We start from the raw sequence: 12,103 nt of genomic DNA, 5'->3' as shown, positions 1-12,103 counted from the left end.
TCAGTAGTAGATTCATTATTTAATTAATCAGCTAGTGAATGCTTATTCATCTAAGTTTAGACATTTTGTTCTCAAAAATGATTAAAGGTCCAGTGTGTGACATTGTGCAGATATTGAACACACTATTCATAAGTCTCTTTGTACAAACGCTTAAAAATAAAAACCCAAAGGAGAAGGAGGATGAAACTACAGACAGAGTTGAAGTGTTTACATCCTTTCTGTCATGCAAAGACCAACATAGTTTCCCGTTGAGCTTTTACGTTAGAGAAAAACAGCCAATGTGAGATGTTAGTCCAATTAAGACTGACAATATTTTAGTCAAACTAACTTGTTTACATGACATAAAAAAGATGAATTATTGTCTTAGTCTGACTAAAATCTGACTAATTCTTACACACTGCACCTTTTAAATCTTTTTTTAATCACAAAGATTATTATAAAAATATTTGACATGCATATAAGGACACTGCCTTGTTGATACAGTGTCCTAATAAATGTTAAAATTAGCTATGTTATGTTAAATTAGGGAAAATGATAAGCATCAGCATCAGCCATAGAAAAACGGTCAACTTCTAATTAATATGATTTAATAAGTAGACTAACTGTTTTGTATTTGTGTGAATTTACTAATTTCTGCTCTCAAAATTGATAAATGCTCAACTTTATTTGTCAAAATTAAGTTTTTGATGTTTCATGTATTTAATATTTGGCTTCTACATTATTTTTGTTTTGAAGTCTAATGTTAAAACAAAAACCTCTTCCGTCTATTACTCATCATTAACAAGAGAGCGTGTCCCACTTCACAGGTAGCACCGCAGCGAAGCAGAGACAGGAGATATGGCGGTCCAAGCGTGTCTTCTTCCTTACCCCTCAGGTCATGGTGAATGATTTGTCCAGAGGCACCTGCCCGGCTCAGCAGGTCAAGTGTGTGGTGATAGATGAAGCCCATAAAGCACTGGGCAACCACGCTTACTGTCAGGTACCCAAACTTTCCACTGATGACCACAACTTGCAATTGCCTTCATTTTATGTCAGCGCAGTGATGTCTTAAGTTAAGTCATTTATTTAGATAGAAGGGATATAAGATGGATGGATAAAGAATTCTGGACTTTTTTTGCAGCATTGCCACTTACGTTTTACATTTTTAATTTGTGCTGCCTGCTCTTCTCTCTCCTTTTCAGGTGATTAGACAACTTGGCAGCCAGACTCTGCAATTCCGCATCCTGGCTCTGAGTGCAACTCCAGGAGGGGATGCAAAGGTAAGAACAATATAAGGTTAATACAGTACTTGTATAATATAACCTCTGGTCTGATGTTCCTATGTCTGATTCCGCCATTCCTCCCTGCAGGCGGTGCAGTCAGTGATCTCTAATTTACTCATCTCCCACATTGAGCTGCGTTCAGAGGAAAGCCCTGACATCCAGGCCCACTCCCACCAGCGCAGCGTGGAGAAAATGGTTGTTCCTCTGGGGGAGGCCCTTTCTGCTCACCAGGGGCGCTATCTGCAGGTAGGCTGATGAACTTTTTTTCTTTTAATCCTAACACCTGACATTTGGGGGAGACACAGTAGTGGACAAGTACAATAAAACTTAATGTAAACAAATCTACTTCTCTATTTAAACCTTCCTGGTTGAGATGCCACAATACAGAGAAATTGCTTTGCTGCCATCTTGTGGTCATTCCTCACAGTTTTGTCTTAGTAAAAGAAAAACAACCAACCTTATAATTGTTTTCTCTGCATCACACGTCTTTCATCTCACCGTGTGGTCTATGTCGGGTCAGTGAATATTAAATGAATTGATTTGTTGTTGTTTGACACGCGGACGCTGTGTCCTGGCTTACAGTGTTGATAGACTCTCTGGATTATTAATGGTCTCTACGGGCTCCCAAGGGTTGGTGCGCTGCATGTGCAGACTGTTAAATGTGCAGCGCCATCATCTATCTCTGCTGGCTGGAGAGCTGGAATGTGACAGCTGCATTTGAAATGTAATACCTGTTGTGTGTGTGTGTGTGCCCTCCCTTCTCTCTGATTCTCAGTTGTTAGATCAGTCAGAACATCTGACCAGAAGGTAGTGTGTGTGTGTGTGTGTGTGTGTGTGTGTGTGTGTGTGTGTGTGTGTGTGTCCAGGTATTACTAATGTTGTGGGGACCTAAACCTGTTTACACAGTCACATTATGGGGACTTGTCCTCCTTGTCCCCATAACGTAAATTACTACATTTTAAGGTGAAGATATGTTTTAAGGTTAGGTTAGGATTAGGATTAGGATTAGGCCAGTAGTAATTGTGGTTAAGGTTAGAGTAAGTCTCCAAGAAATGAATGTAAGTCAATGCAATGTCCCCTCAAGTCATGAATGTCGAACATGTGTGTGTGTGTGTAACCTGCTTGTTAACCTCCTGCCCTCCCTTCATCTGACCAGTACTAATTTGACCACTGTACTCAAGTGTAACATGAGCATGACTGCAGTCCTCCAAGTGGAATTTAAGGATCAGTAATCAGTAAAATGAAGCAATCATGCAGACACGGCCTTTGGTCTGTCTTTTCCAGTCCAAATACAGAGAGAAGCATCTGTTCATACTGTCTAAGCATTTTGATTTTGAATAAGAATAGATTGAAGTTTTACAGGTTACAGCACATGGTGTAATCAATGTCAGGCATCCATACCATACAGTACATACTCATTGGCCACTATATTAGGCACAGAACAGCTAACAGTGTGTCAGGAGTGGAGCCTGGTGTGGTTCTTCCCCTTCACATGGATCGATTTTGCCATGTTGCCACGTGATCAGCTGATTACAGGCAGCAACAGGTGGTTGAACAGGTGTACCCTGTGGCAGACGAGTCTAAGCTGAAAGTTAATTGTCCAGAAATGGCTCTTATTTATTAGAATTATAAATATTCCTACATCTGTGACTTAAGGGTGACAGAATCTGCTCTCTCAGAGAAAGAAGCTGTTCATCACACATTGCATGGGTATGTTAATGCGGTGTATACAAAGCACTGTAATGTAGTGTTGTGTGTCACTCCTGTGAGAGGTCGTCGTGTTACTATATCCCAAGTAACAGAACTAGATCCTCCTATGAAGTAGCTAATGCAACGTGTCTCAGAACAAACTTGGGTGTGACTCGCTTTGTTTGTTACATGTGACCATTCTGTTTTTGTGTTTGTGCAGCAATAACCCCGGATGTGTCCACAAAGTGGTGTATTGGTTGGTTTGAAGCCCGGTTCGGCTGAGAGCCTTTCTGTATGTGAGTTTTCTCCTGGTTGTCCGGTTTCCTCCCACAGTCCCAAACCATAGGACACTTTAAATTGAGCATAAGTGTGAGCGTGACTAGGTGTTTGTCTCTGGGTTAGGGTTGTGTGATTGTGTGAGTAACACCTTAAAAAAATAAAAAATAAATCCAGTATCACTGTTGATGTCAAATGACAAGCACAGTTTTATTGAACAAAGACAACCACAGTAGCTGTTGTTGTTGCTGCACTTCAATCACAGTACTCACACTTTAGCAAAAAAAATCAAGCGAAACATAAAAAGGAAAACGAATTAGATACTTTGACGTGATGTTCCCACGTAACCAGGTTTTGAAAGGGGGAACAAACCTACTTGTATCATGGCTTTGAAAGTGTTTGCACGCTACAGTTGTAATATCAGCTCATCAATCATTAAATGCTTAATATATTCTTGTGATTTTCTTAATGTCAATATAATGACATAATGCCACTTAAAGGCCGACTCTGTAACTTTCCCAACCCAATGATAAACTTACTTCACTGTTTTATTTTGCAGTTTAAATAAGATTAAACCAATTTCCTCACAGTTTGAGCTTTACTGTTTAATATTTACACATTTCATAATAATAATAATAAGAATAACAATAATGATAATAAAAACTTCCTGCCTAATGGATTTCATGCCCCATTCCTAAGAACAAGATTTGGCTGGTTCAACTTTCAGTTTTATTTCAGAGACATTTCTTTGAACTCAAAGTGTAGTGGTATGTATGTTTTTTTTTGTTTTTTTTAATATAGCAAATATAAATGTACATCTTTCACTTTGAGTTCAAAATATCCATATGATGGAACTTTAAATAAAGATTGAACTAAAACAGCATTTAACTTTCATCTATCTAATTAGAGTATAGTCACAGTAGAGGTATTCTTTGTGCTCATATGTTCCTTACACCGTTCCTACACAGAAGCAGCAGTATTCTTAATACAGCAGTGAATGCATACTCGCTAACATTGACTCAGAGAAGCCAAAGAAAGAGCATGAGAAAGAGGTATATACTATTCCTGTGTGTGAGTGTGCCTTGAAACATGAGGAATGCATTGGTTTTTTTTTCCCAGAAGAGAAGAATGTACATCGAAGTACTTCATGATTGTCGTTCAGCAGTAGAAGTTTTCAACATTTGGTTTCTTGTAGGGATTCATTTGTTTTCACCCTGTCGGCTATACATTCATACACAAAGACACATGAGCAGGTTCTATTCACGCGTGTTTGTTTGTTTGTCTACATTATTGTGATGAGTGTATTTATGGTTCCAGCCATCAGTTTTACTCTGAATGTTGTCTGTCAGGCTGTGCTGCGCGCTCCATCCCCCAAACAACAATATCTGCATCTGAACACACCCACACACATTAACAGGATGAGGTCAGTGGCACAGCAACTGTGATAACTGGCGTGTTGACTATTGTTATCAGTTAAATATTGCACCTACTAGCAACATATGTAGTGACTGGCATCACATAGACTTTTGACCTATAGTGAATACAAACAGCATGTCAATAGAGACATTTCAGAAAGCTATAGAATGACGCAGAAATTTTTTTCTTATGTTGAAAATTGAACATCACCCCACTTTACAACATGTTGCGGCTATGCAACAAACACAAGACTATAATGAGTCTGCATATTCACTGGAGCCTGGTTCTGCTGTAGAGAAGACGCGCGTTGCATGTTGCAAGCTCAATGGGTACACAGTTCACAGATTGCTCGCTATTTCTAATGTAACAAGAGAACACTGTGCCTAGGAATGGTTTTAAGTCATCACAGTGTAGGAGCAGGAGATGAATGCTACACTTTACTTTAGCGTTTGGGTTAAGTCCATGAGCATATGGCAGTGGTTTATGGATGAAAGGACGATGTATGGAAATGAACGAGAATTCACTAAGATCAGAGTAATGGCTAAGTTGTTGTTGTTTTTAAATCAAGATCCAACTGCTGTGGTTGGTGGTTGGTTCAGGTTGAGGTGGTGACTACAGAGGACATCACACCTGAGGCTGTTGATGACCTGGGACATTGTTAAGGGAGTCTTTATGGGCTCAAGGTCACAGGTACGGTCGTTCCTCAGTGTCGCTCCAGGAACCAGATCTCATTCTGACGGTTACTGTGAGCAGGGTTGGTGTAGCCAGCCACGATGAACGAGTCGTTGACACAAGCATCAGGAGTGTCCAGCATCTCTGCCAGGGCATCGATCTGGTTGACGATGGTCACTTCATTGGTGGGACCAGTAAAGGCCCTGGAAGCAGAAAAACAACAATGATTCTTGCCCTGCTGGTCACTAATTCATTTTATCCTGGCATTGTGGCAATAGCAATTTTTATTCCATTCTCCATTTACCTTGTGTATACGATCATTGGGGGCCAAACATCTATGAAGATCTCGCCGTCAGAAGGCTGTGGGGGCTGGGCCTGATGCTCAATAGGAAGGTAGTATGCCACAGTGACCTCATGGGAGATCACAGAATGGTTCTCATTTGTGCGCACCACTGTCACGATAGGGAGGGTCATGCCCAAGTAGTCACCTACGGAACAAAAATAGAAGCCGTCATTATTACATGTGCTGGATTTGGAGATTTTCCTCAGAAAATAAAAAGTGGACCAAAGCTGGGATTCAAAAGGTCAGACTGTGGTTGCGTGTGCTGGTTGCTTCCTTGTTTGTGGACTCACCTAAAGAATTCTGCTGGCAGATATATTTCATTATCCTCATAAAACCATAACAGATGCTCTGCTCATAAGTGTCCTCACGCAGGGTTATACAAGCCCACTGGCCCTTTTCATAGTGGCGTTTCTCATAAAGCAGTTTCCCACACTGAAAAAAAAAAACAATAAATATGATGAAGCGAGGCTTTATCAAGGCTGTCACAAAAAATATTTTCAGAGTTAATTATTGATCGAAAAGATAGCCAGTTTCCCATCATATAAGAGTAAATACACCTACATATATTAACATTTCTGAATCTGAAATCAGAGAATATAAAAATCTAATCAATTGTTTGTTGTAGGGGGTCTTATGAAACAGGTTTTCTCGAACATACTGTTAACCCCACTGTTTCAATGTGCTACTTTGCCACACGGCACTAGAACCTACTTTAAGAATAGTCATTATCCTTTGTTTAACCAGGGTGTCCACTCAGGTTTTAGTGAACTAATTAAATCAAGTTAAACCAATTAGCACTGTTAATTTATAAGCCCCCCAAAGGAGTTTACATGGCTTTTTTGTCTTGAGTCACATTTTTTAAGAGGCCTGATTTACAATTTGTGCGTAACGGAGTGTTCATCTTTGTAGAGTTGCTGTAATGTAAAGTATATTTTTATATTTTAAAACCCAGTTCTTTTTAATTAGGACACTAAAATGAAGGTTGAACATGTATAAGTTCACGTATAGGACAAAATATACATCATAAAACCACAATGGCATTAAAAATTGAGTCTTGTATAGACTGTGCCTACAAGATCATGTGTTTTAGTTGATTTGGGCGTTTTGCATCATTGCTGTCAGCTTCTTGGATCCAACAGTTAATTGTTATAAAAGGCTTGTCATGGTGGAGTGATGACAAATAACTAAGATTGGCTTCATCTACATTAAACTAGTGTAATTCTGTCTCTAAACCTTTTTCCTTGTCTTATCGTGTATGAAAATTTGCAAAGAGCAAAGGTTATATCATTCATTTGTCATCGTTAAAGCAGCAAATGTCAGTAGTAGACACCTTTTCTCTTCGTCCAAGGACGTTGAAAGGGATGTGCTCCCTATTGCTGCGTCCTTCGTTGTTGGTGGTTAGCTGCTGAATGGGTTGTGCCATATCTGTAAGACAAACAGAGTGTTCAGTGAGTTAAAATCATGATCTATATAAAAAAAGTAAAACAAACTGTTGACATGTAGAAAATAAGATTCAAACTCTCCTTATAAAAGTGAAAGCAGGTGTTTTTAGCCACAGGACTGTTGTCATATAATGAAGCACAACCTACATTTTTACATACTGCATACACTGTAACTTATCTCCACTCACACCATATTATGTGCACTCGGAGTTTCCCCTCTCCTCCACCTCCAGTAAAATGCTCCAAGGTGATGCAGATAGTTTGTGTGAAAGAAGGCTGACAGATGGGCAGACCTGGCCAAGTGCTGCTCCAGGATGTCACTCGGATGTAGCACTAATGGAAGCTGCCCAAGGCCAGATATAGACTGGTATTAACAGAGGCACACTACAGTAGTGTCTTTGCTGTACTTTACATGTCTACCTTGTAATGTTCTCCCTTAATTAACAGTGAGTGAAGGTGTGACATGAGTAGATTCTTGTGACACTTGATACTTATATTAGAGGACATAGAGGCAAATTATATATTTACAGGTGATCAATCATCTGACCACGTACAAAGTGAACGTGTTTGAGTGTTTACTAATAACAGATAAAGGGACGTGGCTCTGTTTGGCCAATAAGCAACATCTGACTAAAAATAAAGATGGTATCTTCAATAGGGGAGACAAGGATGGGAAGAAACCACTACTACACCAAAGTGCTGTTGTCCATACCTGCTAACATGAACTGCTAACACACTTCAGAAACAAGCAAATTAATTTGCCTCGATCATTAATATTGATGTGCCACTAATCATTATCACTCATGTACAAATGAGCATCAAAAGCTGCAATTTTAAGATAAAAAATAAAAATAAAAATAAAAATGAATAATCTACAATAACTATTAGGCCATTAGATGAATAACTATTTTGAGTTGAATGAATGCTGCCCACACAGCCATGGCATCCTCATGAACATTAAAAGTTCATCTGAGTCTTGTGGCAATTTGAGAGCACTCTTGGCCTGAATATTTGGAGAAATAAATTCCATCTTGTTTACAAGCAACAAGGCATCCATGTGTTCACATCAGTTGATGACATCTTCTAAGTTGACCTCATTTTACTCTACAATGAGCTGTTATGAGTAGCTCTAGTAAATAATATTATCTTTGTGTCCATAAATGGTTTTACTGAGAAGGCATGAAAATCAGACTTTTACATGCTACCAATATTTTGTTTGCTAGGATCAATGATCCTCAAAAAAGGATAGATGTTTTTTAGGTATCTTAGTCCTCAAGTTTGCTGATGCAACAATACTGATTGCCTTGGATATGTGAAAAAAATATTTTGGTGGTATCTTTTGACAGTATTTAATCGTAAACAATGATGTTTATAGAGTGGGTGTTTATATGTTAACAGCTGAAAATCAACCACACCCATCTCCAGTTGACTCTATCCTAATTAGAGCAAAAGGGTCTTGGCCAGTTCCCTGAGCTTCACTATTGTGGTGCGGGATTTAGCAGCTACAACCCGAGTACACGTTTAGGCCAGGTAGATAATCCCCCATGAGTCAGAAAGCCCATGCAAGTGATTTAATTTATTAAGTGCTCAGTTAGTGGTCTGAGGGCTGTGTGGATGTGAGGACGTGGTGGTGCAGGATTTGCACTGAAGACAATCACTAAAAAAATGACAAATAGCATAACCTGTATGTCAGGCTGCCCCCAAATGCATAAAATTATAGTATTTTTTTCCTATAAAGTGTTAAACCTGAACAAGTTTGACCATATGAAATGTTAAATGAGACAATTTTTGTCACCTTCAGCCACACACATTGAAAATGTATTCATTGCTGTGAAACAAATAACAATTTAGTCTTTTGGGGTATATTGTCCAGATGATTGTCCAGATTTGTGAGCCCAATGATCCGCAGTTATGAATTAGATTAAGAAGGTTTTAGAGTCCAAACAGCCATAGCTGTCTCCAGACTCAAACCAGACACTGCGATTTAATTTACAGACGAATTGACATTTCATTCAGGTACCATATCTTTAATGGTCAAGAAAAGTCAGTCTCTGGAACTCTGTTACTCTTATTTTCTTCTGTTTATGTGGTTCATACTGGTAAATCCACTCTTTGAAAAGCAATATCACTGCTTCAAAAACATAACAAACAAAGAAGCTCTGACTACAAGAATATAACCTACAGACATTTGTCCTGCTTTGACAGTGATAAGGCACAGCTCTACTGCATGCTGACGCCAGACTCTGATACCACACTGGTCATCTTTTCAGTTCATGGTCAAACAGCTCTTACCACATTCCAATTGGGTCACAATTAATAGATCACACGTGTGCACTGACATTAAAACACATGGTCCAGTGGACCCACACACTGCTCACAGTCGTAGAGGCAAATGTGAAGCATACCACGGACTAAAGGTCTCTGTATTCCTTAGTGATCTCCTGTGTCATCCACCTGAATGAGCAGATCAGGCAAAATAAACAAACCAATCTTTTTATTTTTTTCTCAATATAATTTACTATGGTAGTCAAGTCTTGGAAGGTTATTTGTGCTACTTTTTCAATGCAGTCATAGCCAGAATGAATATTAGTGTAGTGAAAATGTGTGTATACATAGAAATGTACCCAATGGACCAAATTATTTTAAAAAGCCACAGTTTAGTGATTTTCAACAGGTTTGAAGGGTGACATGTAACAATGTGACCATTAAAAGGTGCAGTTGTTGCTCTCCATTTTGTCTAGATGAGAGATTGTTTATGTTGTTATCCATAATTAATTAATTGGGGGTGTTTCCAAGATGGCTGCCAAGTGCTAACACTTGCCGATTAATTTTCTCCCCATTTTTCCTAGTAGTATTACCACTATTGTGTTATTATGTCTGTGCCATTGCAACTATATACCTGATAGTAACAACTGTTATCCTCTATAATGCTGCTTTATAATCAGGCCAAGTCAATCTATCTGCATTATTTTTGTTTTGCTGCAACTAACCCTTTTTTTTCATATAATCTTACAATTATTAGACAACAATTTCTTTTAGTAAGTGTGTCCATAAAATGTAGGTTGATGTTTCCCAAACATTTAAAATGATGTCATGCTCAGTTTATTTGGTCCTCAAACCAAATATATTCAGTTTACACTCACAGGAGCAAATAAACCCCCAATAAAACCAAATTAAATTACGGACATTGATGAACCAATTATCAAAATAGTTGCCAATGAATGTATAATAAATGACTAATAATCAGTTATGGGTTGTAGCCATGTAAAAAATACAACAAAGTGTACAAGCAGTACATTCTTTTATTAGACTTTTCTCCAGTTTCAGTAACGGAGGTATTATTTGTAATGTATGTGTATTTTACGAGAAGATTCCCTCAGTGGCGTCATGACCAGGCGACAAACAACGCTTTGTTTACCTCGTACTAATGTACTGTTTGTCATGTTTTTGACCTTACATTGAATAGAATAGAGTTTTAAAGTTTGAATACACGGCTGTGTGAGAGGCAGTGGATGTGTTGACTTGGCTGGAGCTGGTCTAACTTTATCCCCTCTGCAGTAACTAGGTCAATGTACACGGTGGTTAGCTAGCCCAAGATAAGTCAAAGGTTAGTTGTTTTTACCTGTCTGAGAGCTATTTGCGATACATATACAGTCTTTATACTTTACTTTGTATATGTGGCTGTTAATGTCAATATTTAGCTTATTATTTACTTAGTTTTACCTTGAGCAACTTCCACCTGGTGTCCCCTGGCCACGTCCTGCCAGTAATGCAGCAGCCGGTCGTCGTCTTCCTCCGTGATCTCTGCCTCCTCTTCCAGGCTGCCGTTGCCCGAGTCTGACATTCGATCTTCGGAGAAAGACTCCAGATCCTCCAGCGTGATCATCCCACCTCTGTCGCCCCCGCTGCCGTCAATACCACCACCACCGCCGCCGCTCATCTGACAGCCACCTCGGTCCATTTCTGCTCGTGAGATTGATACGTTACGAAAAATTAACCTAAAATTGTTGACTAAAATGAAAAGTAGGTTGCACTTATTCACAAAGCGAAGTTAAATGTGCGCCTTTTTCTTCGAAACTCGGTAGGACGACGACTAATTTCTGGTCAAAAAACGGGCAGGGCAAAGCGTTCTTCGACGCATTCAGGCATAATTACCTTCGGTGCGTTATATACGACGATAAGGACACATACTCAAGTGCTCACCCTACTTTTTATCTGTGTAAATAACAAATAAACAAAAGAAAAACGAGGCGGGCACCTTTGCCTCCGCTGAGCAGCGCGACGCTCGCCTGGTCTCCGCCGGCGGTGACTACAGTGTTTATAGGGGATGAGGGCGGGCCACGTGACGCTGCGTTATCCTCTGACTCCTCCTCCTCTCTCCTGCTGGACAAGACCATTCATTACAGAGACCCCGACCCAGGTACACACATCTCACCAGGTTCTGTCAAGTAGAAAGAACTAAACATGCAGATTTGGGAATGAGGCAAATTGGGCGCTGTAACTTGTGAGAGTGGCTGGTTTCATGTGGTCCTGTGATGGACTGGAGACCTGTCCAGGGTGTACCCCTGAAACTAGGGCTGCAGAATGCATTGAAAATGTGTTGTCATGCACAAATACTGTACATACTGCAAAAGACAAACAAAGTGTATGTATTACGTGTAACCTAATAATATAGTGTCCGTTTTATGCTGCTGTGTACCATCTGCTTCAACTTTCATCATGTTGCACGATCAGAGATGGTTTAGATTCTGGTTCAGTTATTTAAGTTACGCTGTCTTTCGTTCACCTCGGACCAGTGTGGTCATTCTCCTCTGACATCAACGCGGCAGTAGAATCAACGGTTTTTGAAATACTCAGACAACCATGTACAAAGTCACCGCTCTGTGCCGTTCTGATGCTGAGTTTGAAATTCAGCAAGTCTTCTCTACCATGTTTACATTTGCTAATTAGATATTAAGGTCAGCAAGCAGTTGAACTGGTGTACCGATGTTGGATGTGTATGT

The 12,103-nt window shown here is 39.6% G+C and overlaps 2 protein-coding genes across 5 annotated transcripts in view; one reads left to right on the top strand and one right to left on the bottom strand.

Moving 5' to 3' along the window:
• fancm (FA complementation group M) overlaps window positions 1-12,103 on the top strand; it is a 35,567-nt gene that overhangs the window by 1,162 nt on the left and 22,302 nt on the right. For all 4 annotated transcript variants that reach the window (XM_044047589.1, XM_044047587.1, XM_044047588.1 and 1 more), the window contains 3 exons: window positions 807-979; window positions 1,182-1,259; window positions 1,350-1,508. In XM_044047589.1, the coding sequence (XP_043903524.1) occupies window positions 807-979; window positions 1,182-1,259; window positions 1,350-1,508 (410 nt within the window). The remainder of the gene's footprint in view (window positions 1-806; window positions 980-1,181; window positions 1,260-1,349; window positions 1,509-12,103) is intronic.
• On the bottom strand, window positions 3,419-11,407 carry soul3 (heme-binding protein soul3). The gene is made up of 6 exons (XM_044047592.1): window positions 11,256-11,407; window positions 10,824-11,063; window positions 6,989-7,083; window positions 5,949-6,090; window positions 5,620-5,803; window positions 3,419-5,518 (listed from the first exon to the last, which is right to left on the bottom strand). The coding sequence occupies exons 2-6, from the start codon at window positions 11,059-11,061 to the stop codon at window positions 5,347-5,349; spliced, it is 831 nt and encodes a 276-aa protein (XP_043903527.1). The 5' UTR covers window positions 11,062-11,063; window positions 11,256-11,407; the 3' UTR covers window positions 3,419-5,346.

The sequence above is a fragment of the Solea senegalensis genome, linkage group LG16 (genome assembly GCF_019176455.1).
Source record: "Solea senegalensis isolate Sse05_10M linkage group LG16, IFAPA_SoseM_1, whole genome shotgun sequence".
Taxonomy (NCBI): domain Eukaryota; kingdom Metazoa; phylum Chordata; class Actinopteri; order Pleuronectiformes; family Soleidae; genus Solea; species Solea senegalensis.
Note: the sequence above shows the minus strand (reverse complement) of the source record. Positions and strands in the feature narration are given on the sequence as shown.

What these genes read in the sequence shown, in the direction of transcription:
- soul3 (XM_044047592.1), bottom strand. Translation starts at nt 11,061, where the DNA reads ATGGACCGAGGTGGCTGTCAGATGAGCGGCGGCGGTGGTGGTGGTATT. An exon ending in CCAGGTGGAAGTTGCTCAAG is followed by an intron (nt 7,084 to 10,823) that starts GTAAAACTAAGT and finishes TTTGTCTTACAG; the next exon opens with ATATGGCACAACCCATTCAG. An exon ending in CTGCCAGCAGAATTCTTTAG is followed by an intron (nt 5,804 to 5,948) that starts GTGAGTCCACAA and finishes TTTGTTCCGTAG; the next exon opens with GTGACTACTTGGGCATGACC.